Raw genomic sequence first — 25,249 nt, forward strand, 5'->3', positions numbered from 1 at the left:
GGAGTCAGCTTAAAAGTAATAGGGCCTGATAATCATGAGAGTTAGAAAGTTAAGACTGCCATCTGCTGATTTATTCTTTTAAATCAGTTTGCTACCCATTAAAGGTGTGTGCAGATTTGTGTTTGTCACTGATAATTCAGTTTGACTGACAGTAGGCTGTATGTACGATTACTTGCTGGCTCTCAACTTGCAGAAAATCACTCAGCAGTGTCCTCAAAGTAGGCTTAAGATCAGCAGCAAGCATGCAAACACATACATAACTTCCCCTTGGCTGGGTGATTTAAAGGATATAGTATGTTTATTGTTAGCATCTTTAAAAGATGTATGCAAAAAATGTATTTTAGCGATTTCGATAATCTGTGTGCTTTAGAAAGTTGAGCCCTATGAATAGCTACAGATGTTGAGTTGTTTATATATTTTTTCTTTTGCAGCCAGCCTGGAAAATTTAACTTTCTAAGAATAATGATTTCCTTTGTTTTAGGAGAAATCTTTTGAAATGTCTTAAGTTTGACATATATTAGCAAATAGGCTAACAATGGGCTGTTTTTGCTTGTAGAAGATACCCATTAAATGTTACTTAAAACTGCATTTTTCTTTGCAGTTTTGGCTTTCTTTTATTTATTTTTTTTTGGCGGTATGCGGGCCTCTCACTGTTGCGGCCTCTCCCTTTGCGGAGCACAGGCTCCGGACGCGCAGGCTCAGCGGCCATGGCTCACGGGCCCAGCCGCTCCGCGGCATATGGGATCTTCCCAGACCAGGGCACGAACCCGTGTCCCCTGCATCAGCAGGTGGACTCCCAACCACTGCGCCACCAGGGAAGCCCTTGGCTTTCTTTTAAATAAATGAGTACTGAATTCTGGGTTTCTGTAAAGAGAAAATGATGGGAGTTGGTTTTCTGTGTTAGCCAAGCCACTGTATGCTATTATGCAGGTAGCATGATTTGTGGCAAAATCTGGGTCTACTTAACAGGACGCTTTGCAGAGCTTTTCCAAGCATACAACATTGGCTTCTCTAACGCGTCTGTGTACGTTAGTATGTTGTTGGTTGTAAAGGGAGGTAATCTGGTTTCCCTGCTATTGGCAGTGTTCTGGGAGTAGACAAGATCCATGGGTTCCATTCTTTCCTCATACTTTTTGGGAGGTGTTAGATAACCAGGCTTTAAAGGAGGCGTGCTTAAGAAAAGGATTTATAGCCTCAAGAAGTATAACATTGTTTTGACATGAATAATTATTATATACATATGCATAGTTTTTAGGATAAGCCACTTTTCCCATTTTAATAAAAACCCTAAAATGTTTGATGGGTAAATAATATGGGGAAAACCACCTTGTTGGGCTTGTGTATTCACGTCTAGTACATCTATACCGCTAACGATTCTCTCTGTTTACCTAGGTCTGATACCACAACTTATAGGGGTTGCTCCAGAAAAGGCCATTAAACTGACTGTAAGTTTCTTTCTCATTGAATTTATGTCCTTTGTTTAGATTATCATTAAGCCAAAAGTGAAAACGGATGCTGGTAAGATTAGCACACTATCAAGGCACTTGTACAATTTTAAACTTATTTGTAGTCATTTGCTAATTTTAAATTTTATATGAGACAAATATTTTGCTGATTTGGGAAAACCAGTAACGTACTACTAAAGGTAATGATTGGGAATTCTGGTTAACTGATGTTGTCTTTCTAATTAGGTCAATGATTTTGTCCGGGACAAATTTACCAGGAGAGATGGCTCCATTCCACTTTTAGCAGAAGTCCTTGCTGGAGGTTGTGTAAGTATTAATACTGATGATTTCTCACGGCAAATATGTTCCTTAGGATTTTTGCACACTGGATATACTATCTGAGTGACATGCCCCCTGAACTCAAGGGACTCTAAGCAGATTTTCTCAGTGATAATAAGGAATCATTTTTTAAATTTCATTGCATAATCTCACTGGTTTTGAGGCAGAATAGAGGTAGTATTTTTGTAGAGGTAGTATTCTTAGAAGCTCCTAAAACATTACCTTCTACACTTTTTAGAGTTCTAATTCTGTTTCTTTTTAAATACCACAGAAAACAGAGTAGTGGGTAGAGTTACCCTATATTTATATTGACTGGAACTTTAAAATAAGTGTGAGGTGACTGATTAATTGGACCCTTGTATTTTAGGTGTAGGATTGAGTAAGCCATGTGGTATAATTATAATTTTCCTCCTTTTAGGGACCAGAGCAAACAGCCATAACTATGTTGAAGCTATTGACAATTCTGAACTTTAAAGAGATTCTGTCTTTAAAGTGTGAGCATGACATTGGATTTAGACCAATTCTCAAATCTAAGTTTTCAGCTCAACTCATCTTATTTGTGGTGTTCCTTTCACATTTGGTAGTACATGATTTTTTTAAAGATTTATTTAGTCCATTTTGTCCCTGAAACCCTTAATGGCTTCCAGTTGACTTGGCTGACAGTCTTGGCTAAACCCTCCTCAGTTGCTTGTGGAACCTGAGGTGATGAGGTCAGTGACCTTTGCAGCTTTTAATTCAGAGAAGATTCCCTGAGGGTCAGAGAGAGAGGGTGCTCTGGATTCTCCTTCATGATATTTGTCAGCCTGGCACATACCTGGGTCCTCATCTTTCTGCAACCAAAGTTCTTATGGAAGAGGTAGCTTGGCGCACTCCCTTTGTGTGAGTGTGCGTGCGTGCGCGCGTGTGTACTTACGTGCATTTGCCGCTATACCTGCACACATGCCCAAGTGCATTCTCAGGGAGAAAACTCATGTCTTTGGCTAACTTTTTTCATGTAGGACAAATAATGGACATAGACTAAGACCTTTGCTTAGTTCTTACTGTTGTTTCTCCTCTTTACCCCAATTAGTTGCTGTAAGTGTTTCTCTTCTAATGAAAGAACCATTGCGTATCATAAATATTCTTTTTCTCAGTGGTTTTAGTTTTAATTTGGTTAAGAAATTTCCTAACTCAGCTTTGCTGCAACACTGTGTACATTTGTCAGAAATCTTCCAAGTCATGCTCTCTGTGTTCCATGTAACTAATTATTTGTTTCCATTTGTAATATCCAGAGGTTTTTGCCCATGAACCTGACTTGTTCCCTTGTCTGACATGTGACCTAAGTGGTTAAATTATAATCAGGTATTTGGTTCCTTTGTTCTTCCTAGGTATTGACCCTGTTTCTATTTTTGAACTTTGGGAATTTCTCTTGAAGTCTGGGGTGCCTCGAGGGTTGTGCTGACAGTCTGAATCTCTTCCTTAAGAGACTTATTTCTGGACGCTTTGACTCATTTCTGGACGCTTTGATGGATTGTCTAGCTGGAAATTGACAGTGTGAAAAATAGTCAGGTTGGGCTATAGGAGGATGATTAGGTTGTATGTACTTCTTCACCACAAACACTTTCTGCTTCCCTGTTTCCCCTACATCTCTTCATTTCAGGGAGGAAAGAAAATGTATAATTATTGAGTTTCTACTGATGAATTCGATCACACTACAGTATAAATGACTGTTAAAGCACAATCTGCTACTTCTCCCAAAAGTCTATATATTTCAACAGAGAATAACCTTAAACAAAAAGGATGAGCCTCTGCTGATAGAATATCAGGCACTGTGGAATATAGGAATACTCTTTTTGCTGAATGAAACATGGTAAGCAGCCACCAGATAAACACTAGGAAGAGTGGCTGCCCGTGAGGCTAATCAGGAGAACCCAACCCTCAGGATCCTGGGTACGGGTGGTGATAGAATGTGGAGTGTCCTGTGGGTGTTTGGCTGAATGCTGTCAGTGCCACCAAGTGAGAGGAGTGCAGCTGTTCTTCCAAACATCACTCAATTTTAAAGATGTATTGGATTGGCCAAAAAGTCCGTTCGGTTTTTAAGTAAAAATAAAAGATACGTTTTTCATTTTCACCAAGAACTTTATTGAACAACGAATTCACCCTTTTGTTCCACTACCTTCTGCCGTTTTTCAGGCAACTTCATGGTTCCATCTTCCCAAAACTTTTTATCTTTTTGAGCAAAGAACTGTTCCAGGTGCCTTTTACAGTCTTACAGAGAATTGAAATTTTTTCCATTAAGAGAATTTTATAAAGACCTAAATAAATGGAAATCTGAAGGTGCAATGTCTGGTGAATACGGCAGATGAATCAGAACTTCCTAGCCAAGCTGTAGCAGTTTTTGCCTGGTCATCAGAGAAACATATGGTCTTGCATTATCCTGTTGGAAGATTATGCCTTTTCTGTTGACTAATTCTAGACGCTTTTTGTCGAGTGCTGCTTTCAGTTGGTCTAATTGGGAGCAGTATTTGTTGGAATTAATCGTTTGGTTTTCCAGAAGGAGCTCATAATAGAGGACTCCCTTCCAATCCCACCATATACACAACATCACTTTCTTTGGATGAAGACTGGCCTTTGGTGTGACTGGTGGGTTCATTTCGCTTGCCCCACCATCTCTTGCATTCCACATTATTGTATAGTATCCACTTTTCATCACCCATCACAATTTGTGTTAAAAACGAACATTTTTATTACATTTAAGTAGAGAACTGCATGCGGAAATACGGTCAAGAACGTGTTTTCGCTTAACTTACGTGGAACCCAAACATCAAAGCGATTAACATAACCAAGCTGGTGCAAATGATTCTCAGCGCTTGATTTGCTTATTTTTAGTATGTCGGCTATCTCCTGCATGGCATAACGTTGATTGTTCTCAGTGTCTCAGTTTGATCTCTATCCACTTCAACTGCTCAACCCGACCATAGAGCATCATCCAGAGAGAAATCTCCAGCACGAAACTTTGCAAACCACTTTTGACACATTCAGTCAGTCACAGTACCTTCTCCGTACACTGCACAAATCTTTTTTTGCATTTCGGTTACGTTTTTACCTTTCTTGAAATAACAAATAAAGCATAATAGGCCGAAAATGTTGCTTTTTTTCCTTCCATCTTCAATATTAAAATGCCTACACAAAAATTCACCAATTTTGACAAGTCTTTTTTTAAATGCATGCTGATATGACAGCTGTCACATACAGTCTAACAAAATTATTTTGAATGAAGTTAAAGGCAACTAAGTGCTACTAGAGCCATCTTACGGAGAAAACTGAACAAGCCTTTTTGCCAGCCCAATACCTAATGTGTTGACCTAATGCAGATTAATTCAGAAGAAATGGCTCAAACTGAGCAGTTAGTATTGACTTTACAGCTTTTTTTTTCCATAGCAGAAGAATCAGCTAGGACTAGGGTCTTGAGTTCCCTACATATGGGAGGGAAATTCTACTGCTCTGAAAATGACTGTGCCGTCCTTTAGGAAAAATGATGTACACTAACTAGATCATTGAGGTGACCAAGAAATGAAAATATCCAGTCCTTAAGCATTATGTGTTTTTTTGTTGTTTGTTTTATTTTGTGATCTGTTTTTAAAAGTATGTGATATTAGATATATGCAAAAGAGAACGCATTATATAAACAAAAAGTTATAATAAAATGAGCATCCATGAGCCTACCACTCCACTCAACTACAGTATTACTATTATCATTGATGCTGGGTTTTGCTTTTACTGTAGTGCTAATCTGCTAGAATGCTAATGAGCATGTAGGGACTTTTCTTACTGGGCTGAACATTTTATAGGCATTCTGTCATTATTATTCCCAATTGGAGTTGAAGAAACTAAAACCTGAGAGACATCTAGCACTTAGTGAATGGCAAAGGTGAGAGTCAAACCACTTTTGTCTCCAAATCTCTATTAACTCATATTTGGTATGTTTTCATTCATTCTTTCTTCCATTTATTCATTCTCATCCAACAAGCTGTCAAGGCTGAGAAGGATTTAGAGTTTCTTCCTGTGCAAGGAACTAGACTTAGGAAATGTTTATATCTCATAGAAAAAGGGTAGTTCTGACCATTCTCACCAGATAAAACCTAATCTTATATCTAAACATATTCCACTGTGGTAATTTGAAAGTAGAATTCCTTATCGTGATTTGCTTCATTTCTACATGTCACCAAAGAAAATACGTGCTTATGATTATAATTCATTGTAATAATAGCTACCGTTTCTTGAGCCTCTTGCACTGGACTGAACACTTTATAGGCATTATCTCATTATTCCCAGCTAGAGTCGAAGAAACTAAAAGCTCAGTGAAATCAAGCACTTAGTAAATGGAAAAATTGAGATTCAAACCACTTCTGTCTCTAATCTATATTCTTTCATACTTGGTTTATGTTTCCATTCGTTCAGTCTTTCATTCATTCTCTCATTCATCGAATGCTTGCTATGTTTCAGGAAAAAATTTTAAAATAACAGCTTTATTGAGATAGAGTTCACATATCATACAATTCCCCACACTTAAAGTGTACAATTCAGCAGTTTTGAGTATATTCACAGAGCTGTGCAACTATCACCATAGTCAATTTTAGAACATTCTCATCCCCAAAAGAAACCTAGTACCCTTTAGCTATTGCCTTCCAATTTTCCCGCCCTCTCCCCATCAAGTCTTAGGCTACTACTCGTAAACTTTCTGTCCTTATAGATTCACCATTTCTGGACATTTCATATAAATGGAATCAAACAATATTTTGTGTCTGGCTTCTTTCACTTAGTGTAACGTTTCAAGGTTTATTCATGTTGTAGTATGTATCAGTATTTCAGGCCTTTTTTATTGCTGAATAATATTTCATTATACCAATAATACCACATTTTTTTTATCCATTCATCAGTTGTTGAACACGTGGGTTGTTTCCACCTTTTGGCTATTATGAATAATGCTGCTGTGAACATTCATGTAAGAAGTTTTGTGGACATATGTTTTCATTTCTCTTGTGTTTATACCTAGGAGTGGAATTGGTGGGTCATATGGTAACTCTAACTAGTATTTTGAGGAACTGCCAGATTGTTTTCCAAAGTGGCTGCAGCATTTTACAATCCTACCAGCAATGTATGGGGGTTCTGATTTCTCCACATTCTTGCCAATACTTATTATTATCTGTCTTTTCGTTATAGCCATCCTAGTGGTATGAAATGGTATCTTACTGTGATCTAATGACTGACAGTGTTGAGCATCTTTTCATGAATGTACTGGCATTTGTTTATCTTTGGAGAACAATCTATTCAGAATATTTGCCCATGTTTTAGCTGGGTTGTTCGTTTTTTATTATTGAATTGTGAGAGTTCTATGTGTATTTAGGGAATTCTGTATACACACAAGAGTTCTGTATATATTTAGTGTACCCTACCAGATACATGATTTGCAAATATTTTTCACTTTCTTGACTGTGTCCTTTGAAGAACTGGACTTTGATTTTAATGAAGTCCAACTTATCTATATTTTCTCTTGTTGCTTGTGCTTTTTGTGTCTTATTTAAGAAGTCATTGCCTAATCCAAGATCATGAAGATTTATACCTCTATTTTCTTCTGAGGGTTTTATAGTTTTAGATCTTACATTTAGGTCTTTGATCTTTCACACAAATTTTTAACCTTAATTTTTTCTGGTGTTTTGCTTTGAGCAGAGATATTACCAAATGAAAGTTTTATTTTTCATTGTCAACATTTCGGTATATTTCCTCCTAATGCTTTTATAGACGTGCTTTTGTGCATGTACAGACATAAACACACACACACACACACACACACACACAGCCATGCACGCACATTATATATATTTTTTAACATCTTTATTGGAGTATAGTTGCTTTACAATGTTGTGTTAGTTTCTGCTGTATAACAAAGTGAATCAGCTATACGTATACATATATCCCCAAATCCCCTCCCTTTTGCGTCTCCCTCCCACTCTCCCTATCCCACCCCTCTAGGTGGTCACAAAACACTGAGCTGATCTGCCTGTGCTATGCAGCTGCTTTCCACTAGCTATCTGTTTTACATTTGGTAGTGTATATATGTCAGTGCTACTCTCTCACTTTGTCCCAGTTTACCCTTCCCCCTCCCTGTGTCCTCAAGTTCATTTTCTGCATCTGCGTCTTTATTCCTGTCCTGCCTCTACGTTCTTCAGAACCTTTTTTTTTAGATTCCATATATATGTGTTAGCATACGTTATTTGTTTTTCTCTTTCTGACTTAACTTCACTCTGTACAACAGACTCTAGGTCCATCCACCTCACTACAAATAACTCAATTTCGTTTCTTTTTATGACCGAGTAATATTCCATTGTATATATGTGCCACATCTTCCTTATCCATTCTTCTGTCGATGGACACTTAGGATGCTTCCATGTCCTGGCTATTGTAAATAGTGCTGCAATGAACATTGTGGTACATGTCTCTTTTTGAATTATGGTTTTCTCAGGGTATATACGCAGTAGTGGGATTGCTGGGTCATATGGTAGTTCTATTTTTAGTTTTCTAAGGAACCTTCCTACTGTTCTCCATAGTGGCTGTATCAATTTACATTCCCACCAGCAGTGCAAGAGGGTTCCCTTTTCTCCACACTGTCTCCAGCATTTATTGTTTGTAGATTTTTTGATGATGGCCATTCTGACTGGTGTGAGGTGATAACCTCATTGTGGTTTTGATTTGCATTTCTCTAATGATTAGTGATGTTGAGCAACCTTTCACGCGTTTGTTGGCAACCTGTATGTCTTTTTTGGAGGAATGTCTATTTAGGTCTTGTGCCCATTTTTGGATTGGGTTGTTTGTTTTTTTGATATTGAGCTGCGTGAGCTGCTTGTAAATTTTGGAGATTAATCCTTTGTCAGTTGCTTCATTTGCAAATATTTTCTCCCATTCTGAGGGTTGTCTTTTGGTCTCGTTTATGGTTTCCTTTGCTGTGCAAAAGCTTTTAAGTTTCATTAGGTCCCATTTGTTTATTTTTGTTTTTATTTCCATTTCTCTAGGAGGTGGGTCAAAAAGGATCTTGCTGTGGTTTATTTCATAGAGTGTTCTGCCTATGTTTTCCTCTAAGAGTTTGATAGTGTCTGGCCTTACATTTAGGTCTCTAATCCATTTTGAGTTTATTTTTGTGTATGGTGTTAGGAAATGTTCTAATTTCATTCTTTTACATGTAGCTGTCCAGTTTTCCCGGCACCACTTACTGAAGAGGCTGTCTTTTCTCCATTGTATATTCTTTCCTCCTTTATCATAGATAAGGTGACCATATGATGCACATTCTTTTTTAAACCAGATGGAAGTTTTGTTGGCTCTGACTTCCTGATTAGAAATGCAAGCAGCTCTCACTTTCTAAGGGCAGCAGAAAATCACAGTGGAGCTTCTCACTTTGGACATAGATATAACCTTTGGGAACAGAATTATAAACAGAGTGTGCGTTTTCAAATTTTAAATCTTCATTGGGAACATTAACCAAACGTATTTTATATCTATATTAAAATCTTCTCAAAAAAAACTTAATAGTTCAGAATTTATGATTTAGATGTGATACATTTTTTTGTTGTTGTTGTATCTATAACTCGAACTTTAGATTAAATCTCTCCACGCTTCTTTAGGTGGGGATGAGATGAGAGCGTATGCATATGGATACAGTTAATCAGTAAATATCTGTTATGAATGCTTATGAGTAATGTATGTGTAACAGTAGGTTTCAAATAATTTTTCTCATTGTTCTCACAGGTAAGCCGTTCTTGTCAGGCCATATGTTTTCATTTTTCTCTTAGAAAGCCTCCCTTTATATATGTATAAATGTATACATATATGTTACACATACAGATATTACATGTCCATATCAGACATAAATATAATTGAGTGTTTAGGGCTTGCCTAGTGGCGCAGTGGTTAAGAATCCACCTGCCAATGCAGGGGACACAGGTTTGAGTCCTGGTCCAGGAAGATCCCACATGCTGTGGAGCAACTGAGCCCGTGCGCCACAACTACTGAGCCTGTGCTCTAGAGCCCATGAGCTGCATCTACTGAAACCCCTGTGCTCTAGAGCCCGTGCTCCGCAACAAGAGAAGCCACCGCCATGAGAAGCCCGTGCACCGTAACGAAGAGTAGCCCCTGCTTGCCGCAACTAGAGAAAGCCCACGGGTAGCAACGAAGACCCAACACAGCCAAAGATAATAAATGAAAATAAATAAATTTATTAAATAAATATATATATATATATATATATATATAAAATTGAGTGTTTAATTATGGTATCTGTTGTGTGCAGGAATAATATCAATACTTCATTGTCAACTTAGAATTTTTCCAATTACCTTAACATGCACTATTACCACCTCCTATAAAATGGGTAGATGAGAAACAGAAGGTCAGACAGGCTAACTCTCACCCCAAATCACACAGCTAATATATGCTGCAGTTTTCATGTACACCCAAATATTTTGATTTTAAAGAAAAGACCAACTCCTTTTGTTCTATGATGCTGTCTTAGGGAATCAAATCAAGGCCTTCTCCATGTGTCAAAGTAAATCTAGATGAGACCATTCAACTTTGTAGTGGCTTTTCTTTCTTTTTTAAAAATATTACATAGATATATATCATAGAAATTTAGCATATATCTGAATATATATACACATATATGTTATTTAGGTATAATTAATGTATTAAAAAAACTTAGCTGTCAGCTTAATGAGTTTTAATAATTGTATACATCCATGAAATCACCACTCAAGAGTGAGATAAAGAACATTTCACTCCAGAAAATTAATTCATGCCTCTTTCCAGTCAGTCATTCCTCCCCTCCCCCAGGCAGCCACCATTCTGATTTCTGTCAACAGTTTTGTTCCTTCTTGGATTTCATATCAACAACTCGCACGAAATGCATTCTTTTATGGTTGGCCTCTTTTGCTTAACAGAGTGTTTTCAAGAGTCATCCTTGTTATTGTGTGGGTATCAGTATTGGGTTTTTTGTTTGTTTTTGATTTTACTGAGTATTATTCCATGGTATGAATTAGCTACAATTTGCTTGTCCATTCTTCTATTGATGGACATTTGGGTTGTTTCCAGTTTTTATCTATTATAAATAAGGTTGTTATAAACATTCTTGTACAAATATTTTTGTCAACATATGTTTTCAGTTTTCTTGGGTGACTAAGAGTAGACAAGGGTAGATGTATGTTCAGTTTAAAAGAAACTGCCTGTTGGTTCTTTGAAGTGGGTGGACCATTTTACAGTCTCCTCAGCAGTGTACAAATATTCCAGTTACTCCACATCCTCAACAATGTTTGATATTTTTAGTCTTTTTGTTTTAGTCATTCTGCTTGGTGTGAAGTGATATCTTGCTGTGGTTTTAATTTGCATTTCCCTGATGACTAAAGATATTGAGCATCCTTTCATGTGTTTATTGGCTTTTTACATCTTTTTCAGTGAAGTATCTGTTCCAGTCTTCTGCCTATTTTTATTAGGTTATTCATATTTTGTTATTGATTTGTAGGAGTTCTTTATAAATCATGGATACAGTCCTTTGTCAGGTGTATGTGTTATGAATATTTTTCCCAGGCTGTGACTTGCCTATTAATTATCTTAATAGTCTCTGTGTTGGTTTTATAAAAGAAAAAGATGATATAGAGTTTTTTAGACACATTCATAAACCTAAGTGGGAAAAAATTTAATGTCTTTCTGAGTCAGCAAAGCAGGAAGTTCAAAAGTCTAAAGGGACTGACCTACATGTATTTTCTAATCATCTCTCTGGTTTTTATGTTGTTAAACTTAGCCAGAGCACTTACCTGACTGATCACATTACCTCTTTCAGGGAGTAGATACTTCTGAATGGATAAGTCATAAAACTCAAAATGTATTTATTGCTCAACAAAGGACTGATGTAACCCCATTATGCTGCAGGTGTTTTCAATCTGCGTAGCACTCTCACCTTAGGTTAGTGCACAAGAACTCTGTGAGGTTGTTGGAATCTCTGTTGTCATATTAGGAAACCAAGGAATGGAAAGGTTATGACCTATCTAAAGTTACAAAGTTAACGACCATATAGGTCAACAGCCTTCCAAACCTGGAATCTTTCTACTCTTCTGTCTTTGGCCTATATGTGCACATGGGCACACACACACACACCCATACCCATGCCCGTATAGGTGCAGCAAGAGGTCCACTTGTTAGTTGGAGCATTTACTAATCCTGGGAGCCACAATTGGTAGCTAGCCAGCTCCCTAAGCCATGTCTTTCTTGGCAAGCTGAGCTTGCACATCTCTTTAAAGAGCTGTTTGGAAATAGTTTCTCCCACTCCCATCCCCAGGAACCAGTGTGGTCTTAACTTTATGCTTGCATACTTACATGAACACACATACATATGCACACACATTAAACGTCCATATATATTTATGTTATAGTTGCGTATCATCATGCTTTAACCTGAAATTTTATTTATCTTGGTGTCTATTATTTCAGATCACTAGCTTTAATTGGTTAGATTTTTTTGATGTTCATATATGTGTATGTTGGTAAGCCTTTTAAAAGTTTTGGATCCACAGATAACAAGTGCTAACTAGTTTTTAAAAATTCATTTAAAGTGTATGAATTACCAAGTTTACCATGGGGAAGAATATGAGAGAGAGGACCTAGTCTGTAAAAAGAGCCATTGTTTCTAAGGCCAGTTCTGTTTGTTATTTGTGGTGCTCGTGGGGGGTCTGTTTTTTGTTTTTGAATAGTTAATACATTCATATGATTCAGAATTTAAAAGCTATAACAGCATATGCTTTGCAAATTCTTTCTCCTAGCTATTTATTTCTCCTTCCAGGGGAGCAACCAATGTTTTCATCTCTAAAGCTATTCTGGTTTTGATAAACTTAGGTAAATTTTGATATATTTGTAACCAATGGGTACCTAATACTTTACGTTCTGTTTATGTCACTTGACATGATTTATTACCTAATCTTATTGCCTTATTAAGAGCATATAATTATTTCTACTTCACTGTTTACTTATGGGCATTTAAAATTTTTTTTCTGTTTAATTTTATTGCTTTTTAAAATAGCAAACGTTAGCATATTTGTAAAACTACAGGTACTTTTTAAATTGAAAATTATATTTTTATTTCACAATTTAACATCTCTGAAATTCTGTATATTAAGTGATTATATTTACTGTAAGTAGTGTTTTTTCCCTGTGGAAAGCTGTTATTAAATTCATGATATCACTTAATAATCAGTAGCATCTTAATATAGAGGAAAAATGATATTTTCCTGGTGTTTGTTTCTCAGAGGGGAAAAAGTTAAGGATGTGATAACATCATAATCCTCATTCTTTGTCACTACATTTCTTATCAGAGTGATTGAATTAATTGCAAATCTTATTCCCCCTGCCCCCTGTTCCCAGTTTAATATGTGTGACAGTGGTTAACCTCAGCGTTTAAAAGAGGACAATCTGAGGGGCTTCCGTGGTGGCGCAGTGGTTGAGAGTCCGCCTGCTGATTTAGGGGACACAGGTTCGTGCCCCGGTCCGGGAAGATCCCACATGCCACGGAGCGGCTGGGCCCGTGAGCAACGGCTGCTGAGCCTGCGCGTCTGAAGCCTGTGCTCCGCAACGGAGGCCCACACACCACCACAAAAAAAAAAAAAAAAAAGGACAATCTGTATTTGCCTTGTATGTTTTCCTTCAAATGTTATAAAATATCCAAAGTTTTAGACAAATTAGATAGCAATCTTTATTACTCAGTGTTTCTGTATTACTGAAGTCAGGTTCAGCTGCTCGCCTCTTGAAAGCCAGTACTTGAGAGGCAAGTGTTGGTTGGAAAAGGAAAGTTTGCTTTAGGAGCCCGGCAGTCTGGGCAGAAGGCGGACTCGTGTCCAAAAACCAACTTCAAAGGTTCTGCTCAACCGTGAAAGTTCTTAAAGGGTGAATCATTTGGGGAGGGGGGTCAGAGTCTTCCTTATCTTCCACTGTGTACCTTTCTTCTGATTGGTTGGTGGTGAGATAACCAGGCAGTGTTCCAGGAATCCTGTGCTCAACCTGAAGTTACCGTCCTCCACCTGGGTAGGGGGCTTAGTTCCTGCAGAATAACTCAAAGGTATTTTGTTATGTATATTCCTTGCAGAGGCACCAGGACCCCGCCCCATGGCTGCAGTATTGTTTCTTGATTGCTCCTGCTTTGTTTCTGTGTTCCCTCCCTTCCCTGAAAAGCGACTGTTTGAATCTGCCCTTTGGAACTATGGGAAGGTCAAGGAGGCTGAATGAAGCCTATTTCCTACAAACTAGAAACGGGGGACCCAGAAAGGATTTTTACCTAGGAGTGCCCCATGGGGTCTTGTTCCATTTCATCTGGAATAATATTTGTCTACATATTCCCAGGTCTATCATAAAGTTCTTAAAAATGATTATTAATTTTTAAAGCATATACAGACTATGAAATTGGTAGAAATTTTCTCCTTCAGTCATAGTAGAGTACATACATAGGTGTGAAACAAACTCACGGTGTGTGCCTTGATCATAGTGTCATTGTTTCATTGTTTACACACTCATTTGTCATATTTCATATATATATATATATATATATATATATATATATGTTTAGTTTTGTGGTTGTTTCCAGTGCGTTGCTGGGACTTAGTATATGTGCTGGGTAACAGATCTTCAAAGCGTGCAGTGGTTAATGTGTTTGTGTGTCCTTCTTTTAGTTGTGTACTGTTCTAATTGAAAGCCTATTACATGTACCCGTGGAAAGAAATTTGAAGAGTTGTTAAAGAAATACAAACCTCAGTAACCTGGCAGTTGTTTCCAGAAGGGTCTGTGAGAGAGCGAGGAGGAGGGAGCTGTGGCTGGGGGGAGCGCTAGTTGGAGTATTCCTGCTCTGCAGGATGTTATAATTTACTAATGGTTAAAAACATGAAAGAACCTTGTATTTATTTAAACATAACGTCCATGTTTAATGAGTAGCGCCCAGGGGTTGACATCATCTGGTGGTGGCAAATTTGGGCGATTATAATAAAAATTGGTTCTTTTTTTAATTTAATCTGCTTTAGTTTAGAACATAAAGCGCATTTCCCCAAAGATAGCCTTTGCAACAATTATTTAAACAAGAGATTTCAGGGAAGTAGTAAACTTTTTCGATTGGTTTGGTCTTTAATGCTAGCTACGGGGAGCAATTACTTGGATTATCATTTTGACATAATTTTTCACCCAGCAATCCTTTTGAAAGTATTGTTTGCTTCGATTGAAACATTGAAATACTTCCTCCTGCCCGCAGTGCCCTAGATTAAAAGAGAGAGAAACACAGGCAAACCAACATGTAAAATTGGGTCAGTCGTCATTCAGGGGCCTGTGTGCCAGTGGTCTGGATTGTGTAGAGTTGGGAGTCGCAGGAAGTCCACAGAGAGACAGCAAATTGCTGCACCCTCTGTGCTTGGTGGACAAAAAGAGGATTAGGGCCCTGAGGAATCCTCACAAAGAGGAAAGGAATCTTGTGTCACTGTTGGCAGTTGTGGATGTTGATAGGAATAAGGGATCAGGATTGGAACAAGAGTATTTAGTTGGTTTATAGCCCCTGGCCAGTTAGGAGAATGGGCTGGGACTTGTTGCTCCCCCTTGGAAAAGGTCTGGGAGGGCTGTGGGTTTTAGAAAAAATGAACGGGAGTGTGAGTGAAGGTAGAGTACTGAGGTGGCATTGAATGTTGCTGGTGAGTATTTTTTGTTTTATAACTTATTTTAATTTTTACTTTTTTTTTTTTTTTTTTGGCGGTACGCGGGCCCCTCACTGTTGTGGCCTCTCCCGTTGCGGAGCACAGGCGCCGGATGCACAGGCTCAGCGGCCATGGCTCACGGGCCCAGCCGCTCTGCGGTATGTGGGATCTTCCCGGACCAGGGCACGAACCCACGTCCCCTGAATCAGCAGGCGGAGTCTCAACCACTGCGCCACCAGGGAAGCCCCATTGTTTTAATTTTTATAAATTTATTTTATTTATTTTTGGCTGTGTTGGGTTTTCATTGCCACACACGGGCTTCCTCTAGTTGCGGTGAGCACGGGCTGCTCTTCGTTGTGGTGCACAGGCTTCTCATTGCGGTGGTTTCTCTTGTTGCGGAGCACGAGCTTTAGGCGCACAGGCTTTAGTAGTTGTGGCACGCAGGCTCAGTAGTTGTGGCTCGTGGGCTCTAGAGCGCAGGCTCAGTAGTTGTGGCGCACGGGCTCAGTTGCTCCACGGCATGTAGGATCTTCCTGGACCAGGGCTCGAACCCGTGTCCCCTGCATTGGCAGGTGGATTCTTAACCACTCCGCCACCAGGGAAGCCCCTGCTTGTGAGTTCTATGGGTGTTGTTTGTAGTCCACCCATACCTGTGGAATTAGAATCACCAGTGAGGTACCCGTTTCCTGTTTCACATGTGACATGCTATTACAGTGAAGTTATGATTATATAATGTATTATGATTATACGAATGTGGTTCTGATTATATAATGTAAACAGCTACACTTGAGATGAAGATGTGGAAATGAGATTTTTTTCACTTCATGAATGGAGATGTATATATATATTTTTAAATTTTTATTTATTTTTATATATCCATATGTACACACATACACATAAACACTTTTTTTCTTTCTCACAGAAACCAAAAAAGGAGTTGGTAGCAGTTTTGTTAAACATTTCCCCCCCACCACTAGTTAACAGATTTCAGGTGCAAATACACTTTCATTAGCCAAATTCAAATATCTCTGTCAGTCACCCACCACTAGAGAGTGTGGAGTGTGGCTTTGATTTGCCCCCTCGTTTTCATGGTAACTAGATGTTCCATTTTCCAGCTCTGTCTTTGAACAGTGTTTCTGGTTTGGTCTTGAAATGATACTGCAATTGTCCTTCCAAATTATCTTCTTTTGTGTGGGTGTAGTTGTAGATCTGTCTCAGAGTTTTGTTCAGGATAGTACATTTTAGAATTTGAACTAGAGGAGACTTACCCCTTTGACCTAAGCCACCTCCGTGGGGCAGAAACACCTCTGTGTTAATTGCTCTGCAATCCAGTGAAGCAGAAGCAGGTGGTTGAGCTAAGGAGAATGCTTGCTAAGAAGAGGAAAGAAACTGTTGTAGATCCGAATTTTAGCTCCAGCATGGTAAAAGATACCAGTCAATCTTCTACCATCTTTTCCCTTTCGTTGGCTCTCGTGCTGCCACATCTGGCTTCACTTTTGTTTTCCAAATGAGTTTATTAGTTTTGCCATTTTGCATATGGCTGGGTTAACCCTGGAAAGACTGCTCTGGGAAACACTCTTGACATTTCAAATAGAAACAAAGCTTGAGACAGAGTTTCGGGCCATCCCTGTGAGCCCCTCCAGCATAGGCCAAAGCATCAGACTCTCATTCCCCCGTGAAGAGGGAAGCGTAAAGTGGTACAATGTGGAGGCATCTCCGGATTTTTCTTGCCTGTACTTCTGGTGGGGCTGATTTGGAAATCTGCTCTATCTCTCCTTTCTTGCCTGCAGGCTGGTGGCTCTCAGGTCATCTTTACTAACCCTCTGGAGATAGTCAAGATTCGCCTGCAGGTAGCTGGAGAGATCACCACAGGACCCAGGGTCAGTGCCCTGAATGTGCTCCGGGACCTGGGACTCTTTGGTCTGTATAAGGTGAGTAGATTCCCTTGGGTTATCTCAGTAGAGAGGTTGCAATGTACTCAATAGAAATGTGAAAAAATGTGGAACCAGACTTCTCCCCCGCCAAATGGAAAAGGAATCTTGTCCAGCAGGGTGGTCCCTGGAGTAGAAAATCAAACAAAAAGGAAAAACCAGGACACTTCTATTAGAGGCATTGGGATATACAAACACGCTCTCCTGTTGTCATCTTCAGGCCTTTATGAAGCTGCCAGCAGGGAGGCCAGCCCTGCAGACCAGCTGGCTGCAGGCTCACAGCCTTTTATTTGATGGTGGGTTTGGGAAGTTTCTTTGGTGTTCTTTTGGGGCTGGTTTAGGACTTCAAAATAGTCTTACGTTTATTTTGAGTCTGAGTTATCTCTATTGTTATCTTCCCAGTAGGAGCTTCTCTTTGTCTTAATAATTTGACCACAGTGAAACAGTAGTAGAGTTTGGTAGGATTCAGGTCTTTAAGAAGTTAAGTGGTGGGATTTGTCAATAATGAATTCCATTTAAAAACACAAAACCAAACCAAACCAGGGTGTACTGTACTTTAGCAAAACGCCAGTCAACAGAGTCCTTCCCCACAGGTGTACTTACTCCCATCATTACACATCAGATGTAATGGAGCAGAAGCTATTATTTTTCTTAAACAAGGAAGAATATTTCTTTCTATTCTTTTGCCTGGTATAAAGGGGGTATACGTAAATTTAGCTTTTATAGACAACTGTGTTTCCACAGCATCTGATTTATTTATAGATCCATCACAGTAGAAATGTGTAAATTGGCTTCTGTAGCTACAAATTGGAAATTAGAAATTCTCTAGATTAGAATCACACAGCTACAAGGCTCTTAGGAGACCAGTAAACCAATGATGCCTATCCTGAGAGAGTTTTGTACATATTCCCTCCCCTCTGCCCCCAGCTTCCATCCTTTTTGGAATTCCCTTTGAGAGCTGATTTGATTAAAGTTGTTTCTCTCTGTATCATCTTTCAGAGAGTCCCAGGAATTTTTTTTTTTTTAATGTTTGAGTTTGTCTTTTAAAAACAGAGCCATCGGGGAAACAAGTACCAAAGATGGAGTTTTTGCCTGGCTAGCTAAAGCCTGGGGAGTAGAATAGTGGGGTTGAGGAAGGTGTTCATTGCGACCTCAGTCACTGAGACAAGCTGTACCTGGCTGGATTTCTACTCCCAGGGAAATTTCCTGCTAAAATATTTTGTCTGGGTTTCCTCCGTCCTCTGCTATTTAGGACATGGGGAATGAGGAGGGAAGATTGGTGGTTTCTTTTTCCCCTTCCCTAAAATAGTCACTTTCCTTTTCCACTGCTCCTGTCCATAGCTTCTTACCTGGTACTTCAGGGACTCAAAGCTGAGGTGGGTTGAATTGGTAATTTGTTAGTTTTGGGGGCTGCCTTTGCTGGTTGCTTTGAAATCAAGCTATTAATTTTGGGTTTCTAAGTCTGTTCCCACCCACACGCCCTTCCCCTGGCACTCACCAAAGCCAAACAGAACAAGCAGCCTAGAGATTTGAGCATTGAATTTTTATTAACCTTAAAATCTGAATCTATACTGGAAATGCCAGAAAATGCTTAGTTGTCAGAATACCATCATTACCCAGTTAACTAACTCTAGGACTCCTGGGTCCACCAGTGTTTCTCAAACTTTGAGCCGTGTCTCTCTACTTCCCTGTGCCCGGCTGGTTCTCCCATTTCCCTTCCACATCAGTCCCAAAGCTGTTTGAGGGACATCTCAGGCTTGTCACCCTGGATCCCTGGTGGGCATTCACACCTTGTTTACACAACTGTTTTGCACTGTTTCCTCACTGTGTGACAGGGTGCCAAAGCGTGCTTCCTCCGAGACATTCCCTTCTCTGCAATCTATTTTCCTGTTTATGCTCACTGCAAACTACTTCTGGCTGATGAACACGGACACGTGGGAGGTATATATCTCCTTACAGCTGGAGCCATGGCAGGTAACTACAATATTTTTTTTAAACCAAAAGAGTCCCCGCCTCCCCCTACATTCTCTTTAAGAAGTACAGAATCTGTATGTGCTTTCCCCCTTTATTTCTGGAAAGGTTATTGTTTGTATCTGACTTAGTTTAAATATGATCCCTTTTTCTCCTTTGCGAGGTGTGCTGTAATTCTGATGAGAGTTAATTTCATTTGCATAATGTGGATAAACAGCTTAATGCAGCTTAGCAACTTAGAGCCAAATTAGCTCTGCCCATCTCAATTGGGCTTTCATCAGTAACGTGTTCCTTAGCCTCCTCTACCCCTGAAACCTTGGGTGCAGCCAGCTAAGCATTAAGGTGGAAAAATTCTTCATCAAACCAGTTGCTTTGTTGTACCTCATCCTGACGCACAGGTCTAAGCATGCTCTCACTTTCTAATTCTGTATACTGGAATCAACACGATTTGGCTCAAAATCGAGTTTGCTTCAGGAAGCTGTTCCTGTTCCTTCTGCCATTGTCCTCATCAGACCAAAGTGAGCCGTACTTCCCCAGCACACACCTTGCACTCCGTTGGCGTCTCTTCTCTGTCGCTTAACACTTTTTGTCTTGTATTAATGGTTGTTTGCATAAGTTTTACCCCCTGTACTGGACTGGAAGCTCCTTGAGGGCAGGGGTTTCACTCTGTTCATCCTTGCCTTCCCTACGTGGCCAACATAGTAATAATAGGAGCTCAGTAAATGTTAACGGAACGAATGAAAATCCTCATCTGGTCTAAGATACCGGATTTAAGCACAGAAGAGATTCCATCTGAAAGAGGAGCCCAACAAGTGCAGGAAGGTACTAAGACACTTCCTCCTGATCTCATGCTCCAGCCTTCCTCTTGAGCTGTGAGGGAGCTGACTCGGGATAGAAGGGGAGGACCAGGCGTCCTTTGTTGCACCAGCCCTCGGATGTGACAGAAGAAGGAAAGGGCGCATGTTTGCTCCCCGTTACAGCTGGTCAGGGAGAGAAACGGGCAAGGTGAATGAGCACAAACCCAGGGCTGTCCCCAGGTGCTTAGGGTGGCTCTTACCACTTGGCTCCTGGCACTGCTGTGTGGCTCACTGGGCACCTTCTCCTCTGGTTTGCTGGCTAAGCACAGCAGGATAGCCTGAGCACTCCCTGGAGTGTGGTGTGTGGCAGGAGCCCTTGCTTCCAGGGGTGTCGGGTGGGCATGTTACTCTTCTCATCCACAATGATAGGGAATGACTTGTGATGATCAAGAAACTCTCCCAGGGAGCCTTGAGCCCTTATTTGGGACAGTCACTTGCAGTTATAATTTGAAAGCCAGTAAAGCTGCCTGCTCAGTCTTGGCACCGAGTGTTCATCCAGTTCCTTTTGGGTGTTCACCAAAGCCTCCCCATTTTAAGTGAGGGCCAGCAAATCTTCCCCCCAGTCCTTTCTCTCTGCTGTCCAGGCAGCAGCAAAGAACAGTCTTATCATGGGCAGGCGTTTTGCCAGTGGTTGACGGAACCAAGTAAACATTTTCATGGAACTGTCAGCACCAGCTTCTTGCCCACAGACATTCGATGTCAGTTTTCAGAATGAGAGATGAATTGTTCTAATTTTTACCTGTAAAGCTTTGCTGGCCGGCACTGAGAACATTCAGAATTCAGAACATTCCAAAGGCGGCAGTTTACCTAGTTCTGTCTGAACAATGTAGAGGGCTCTGCGGGGGGATGTTTGCCTCGTCTCTAACAGAACCCCCCCCCCCCCAGAGTCACGGCCCCATCTGCCTAGTGAGCATTTGGTGATATTCAGGCCAAATTGAATTTCTTCCCCCTGAGGAAGATTATCTTGCTCCTTTGTTCCCTGTTTTGTTTTATAAGTGAAAGGTGTGGTTGTGAAATCCATCTCGTGTGTCCTGCTGCTGCTGAATCTTAACATGGCCCCGGGGAGCTGGGGCACAGGGGACGGATGACAAGGCCTTTTCATGATCAGTTCCCTTACGTTCCTTAACTGCCTGCCTGGCCTCCTCTGCTTCAGTTGTAATGACTTCTGTCATGTAAGCATGTCTGAAAGGGGCACAGTCAGCTCTCAAGTTAGCCCCTCAAACGGGTGAGTGGATATATGAGTGTTGATAGTCACCTTGCACAGTAAGGTGACAGGAATCAGCAAAAAACACTACAGCTTGGTATCAGATATATTTAGCAGCTCATTAAATTGGCATTATCCTCATTTTTTCTATTATATATGAAAATACTGTATCTTATTTAAGAAAAGAAAGGAGGTAAAATAATTGAAACCTAAAGAACACTTGGGGATTGTCCTAGTCATGTTGCTGCATTTTTTTCCTCTCACAGTTCTTCGGGATCATGCAATATAGAGTGATTTTCCTAATTCAGAAAGAAAAAAAAAGAGCTTTGCCCTGACCCCATTGAAGCAGCTAATAGGCTTATAGATCCTTTTTCCATTAGCACCCAGGTATCTATTTAAGAAGCTTCTAGTTAAAGCTGCTAATTGTATTGTTAGTTTTAGCAGTATGTCTCTCCTTTGTTAAGGCACTTTGGATGAATTAAATGTGCCTTTCTCCCGAAAGGTGTGCCTGCCGCTTCTCTGGTGACCCCTGCTGATGTCATCAAGACAAGACTGCAGGTGGCCGCCCGCGCTGGCCAAACGACCTACAGTGGTGTCATCGACTGTTTCAGGAAGATACTCCGGGAAGAAGGGCCCTCTGCGTTTTGGAAAGGGACCGCAGGTAGGGGCTGGGGCCATGTGGAAAGGCTGGCATTGGGGTCCTGGTCCCATTACTGGTTGTCTTTGCCGTAGTCATCCTGCTGCTAACTGCCCCAGTCTTTCTCTTTCAGCTCGAGTGTTTCGATCCTCTCCCCAGTTTGGTGTTACTTTGGTCACCTATGAACTTCTCCAGCGGTGGTTTTACATTGATTTTGGAGGCCTGTAAGTGCAGCTTTTCAACTCCCTTATAAAGAAAGCACCAAAACCCCAAACAGGTCTTTGTTCAGCCTACTAAGGCAGCTTTGGAACAGAAACTGACAGGACAGAGGATCCTGCAGGACCAACACATTTAAAACAGACAGTGGACTTGAGAAGCTTCAGTGTCGGAGGAGTAAGACCTTGGCAGGGTGACATCATACAAGTATTAAGCAGTTACTTGGGGAAAGTTTAGGGAGGCAGCAAATTAAAATGTAACGTGAAGAACTGTCTTCTACGTGTAGGCAGATACTGAGCTTCATGGATTTAGCTCCTTATTTGGATTTTATTATATATGGCCTTTTCTCCAGAAGTAATATAAATTTGTATTAGTTACACTTTTGTAAACTTTCTAAGACTCAGTGAAGCCCTTTCACACCCCCAAGATTTCATTATTCACCATAATTTATTCTTAGATAGGTATAGACATTCTTAGAACTGATTTACTGCAAAAAAAAAAAAAAATTCAAAGAGAGGTTATGCCCATGGACAAAATCACTGGTGACATTTAGGCCAGAAATTGGGCCTTTTGAAGCTTAGTACTTGAAGCTTGTGCTGTGGACAAGAGGAATCACTTGAATTTGCTGGCGAAGGTTTTACCCAAAGGAAGCAATTACCAGCTTTTCAGCAGAAGATCAAATTCTGTATCTGAGTCTTTTCCTCATAAACCTGTGAACCCCTTTCCTGCTCAGAAGCCAAGTAGGGAATTAGCTGTTGAACCAAGAAGTAGAGGGACTTAACACAAAGAAAGTAAGAACGGCAGTCTCACAATTCCAGGCTTTTCTATACTTTTACATCCTGGAAAAGTAAGCATTATATCTATTTCTCTTTAATTTTAGTAATAACCTTCGTGAGTCTCTTACCTTAAAAGTTAGCTTTTAAAATTATGTCAAAATAAAAGAAAGATGTAAATTTTCTATGATTAATTTATGCTTAGTGTAAAAAAATTGGGAAAACAAAAAGAGAAAAGAGAAAATCATCCGTATTCCTGCTTCCCAGAGTGGTGATATTTGAGTGTATTTTTTCTGGTCTCTTTTCTGTGGATCTATATATGTATATGAAATTGAAGCCATTTCTCTTAATCAAATATGTGAATGTGTTGCTTTCAAAGTAGCTATAAATAATGACTAATGCAGCATAAATGACTAATGCAGCATAAATGACAAGGAACTCATTGGACAGACACTCTTCTTTGAGGCACGTGGGTCAGATTGAAAGTGTTCAGTAGTTTTCCGTCTTTATCAGTCTCGAGCCCACTAACCATTGGCTTTCCCTATCAACAGCAAACCCTCTGGCTCAGAACCAACACCTAAGTCGCGCATCGCAGACCTTCCTCCTGCCAATCCCGACCACATCGGCGGATACAGACTCGCCACAGCCACTTTTGCTGGCATCGAAAACAAGTTTGGCCTTTATCTCCCCAAATTTAAACCTCCTAGTGTTGCTGTGGCCCAGCCAAAGGTGGCGGCGGCAGCTCAGTGATGAGACAACCCTCGAGTGCGGCAAAACGGCGCCCTAGAGAGAGAGGCCTAGGAGAGCAGCCCCGTAACGCATCCAGTCAGCTGCATGGTGCTGACTGAGCTGAGGGGTCAAACTATTCTTTCTATATGACATATACATATATTTGTTTATAAACTAATCATTTGCCCAGGAAAAAAAAAAATACAACGCAGTTTGAACCTTTAGTTTTATGTGTTGAAACGTTTTCTAAGCCTTGGCATGAGTTACTGTCCTAGACTGCTTCGCACAGCTTGCACTTACAGTGACTGTACATATTGTACATCTTTGTACAGAGACATCTTGGCACCTCATCCCGACAAATCACATTTATAGAATGTAATGCGGTTCTGAGTGGCTTGAAATGTACAGAATGTTTTGAAAGCGCTTTATTAAGAATTACACGAAAATAAATGTATTGAAATTAAATTCATTCTCTTATTGGTGACTTACGGAAATAAAGCATTCAGTATTGGATGTATTTAATTCCTAGCTTGTTTTCCCTTCTGGAATAAAAAGGTATTTGCTGATAAGAGGCATAATGAGACAAAGTGCTGAGACCATTGAAGAAGAGACCCTTTGGAACAGATGCATGCCAGTGGATGCCGGAGGACCAGGTTAATGACTTGTGTGTGTACTGATAGGTTTCTATTTATATTTCACGTGTGTATAGATTCTCCTCTGTTCATCAATCAAAAGGCATTTCCTAGACAGCTCCTCTCCTGCCAGTGTGCATATGGAAACAGGGATGTCTCCAGCATTACTGGCTTCGTTTTGCCTTCCTCTGACACAGCAAGGCAAGGGCCTAGCTTTCAAAAGAGTAAAGAATACTTTGGCAATTTTCCTTCATATGGATATGATTCCAATCAAAAATAAAATGCACACCAAAATGTATGCATGGAGTTGGATTTTCCTTCATAAAGGTACCGATAGTACTTTTTATTTTGATTCACTACCGATTCCCAATAACTAATGATCAGGTTTCCCTCTTTCCCACTTTTATAGGAAATCATTTGATTTGGAAAGGGCTGTGGTGGAGTGAGAGGAGTGCAGAAGAAAGAGAAAAGCTGTATCTCATAATTTGGTGGGGTCTAGGCTCTTCATTATGAATCCAAATACAAACTTATTCCAAAAGTCACTCACCAAAGGGTGTGATTGCTAATTTAGATCTAAACATGCATCTTGACAGCCACATCAACACTTTGCTCTGGTTGTGATTTGATGTATAGCATCAGAATTTATTTACTTTAGCAAAGTGCTTTGGGAAAACATCATTGCTATTGCCAATGAGCCGGCATATGAGAATGTATGCAAATATTTTCAAGGGGTGAGCCTGGAGCTGGACCAAGTCACTTAATATCCTACACGTGGTTCA

At 40.0% G+C, this 25,249-nt stretch overlaps 1 protein-coding gene across 3 annotated transcripts in view; it reads left to right on the forward strand.

Annotated features, from left to right (window-relative positions):
• SLC25A12 (solute carrier family 25 member 12) overlaps positions 1-24,768 on the forward strand; it is a 174,281-nt gene extending 149,513 nt beyond the window's left edge. For all 3 annotated transcript variants that reach the window (XM_060016587.1, XM_060016588.1, XM_060016589.1), the window contains 7 exons: positions 1,393-1,445; positions 1,692-1,772; positions 17,311-17,451; positions 19,287-19,425; positions 21,986-22,144; positions 22,254-22,344; positions 23,661-24,768. In XM_060016587.1, the coding sequence (XP_059872570.1) occupies positions 1,393-1,445; positions 1,692-1,772; positions 17,311-17,451; positions 19,287-19,425; positions 21,986-22,144; positions 22,254-22,344; positions 23,661-23,859 (863 nt within the window). In that variant the 3' untranslated portion in view covers positions 23,860-24,768. The remainder of the gene's footprint in view (positions 1-1,392; positions 1,446-1,691; positions 1,773-17,310; positions 17,452-19,286; positions 19,426-21,985; positions 22,145-22,253; positions 22,345-23,660) is intronic.
• The last annotated feature ends 481 nt before the right edge of the window (positions 24,769-25,249 follow it).

Source organism: Delphinus delphis, chromosome 7 (genome assembly GCF_949987515.2).
Source record: "Delphinus delphis chromosome 7, mDelDel1.2, whole genome shotgun sequence".
In the NCBI taxonomy this organism is placed as follows: Eukaryota; Metazoa; Chordata; class Mammalia; order Artiodactyla; family Delphinidae; genus Delphinus; species Delphinus delphis.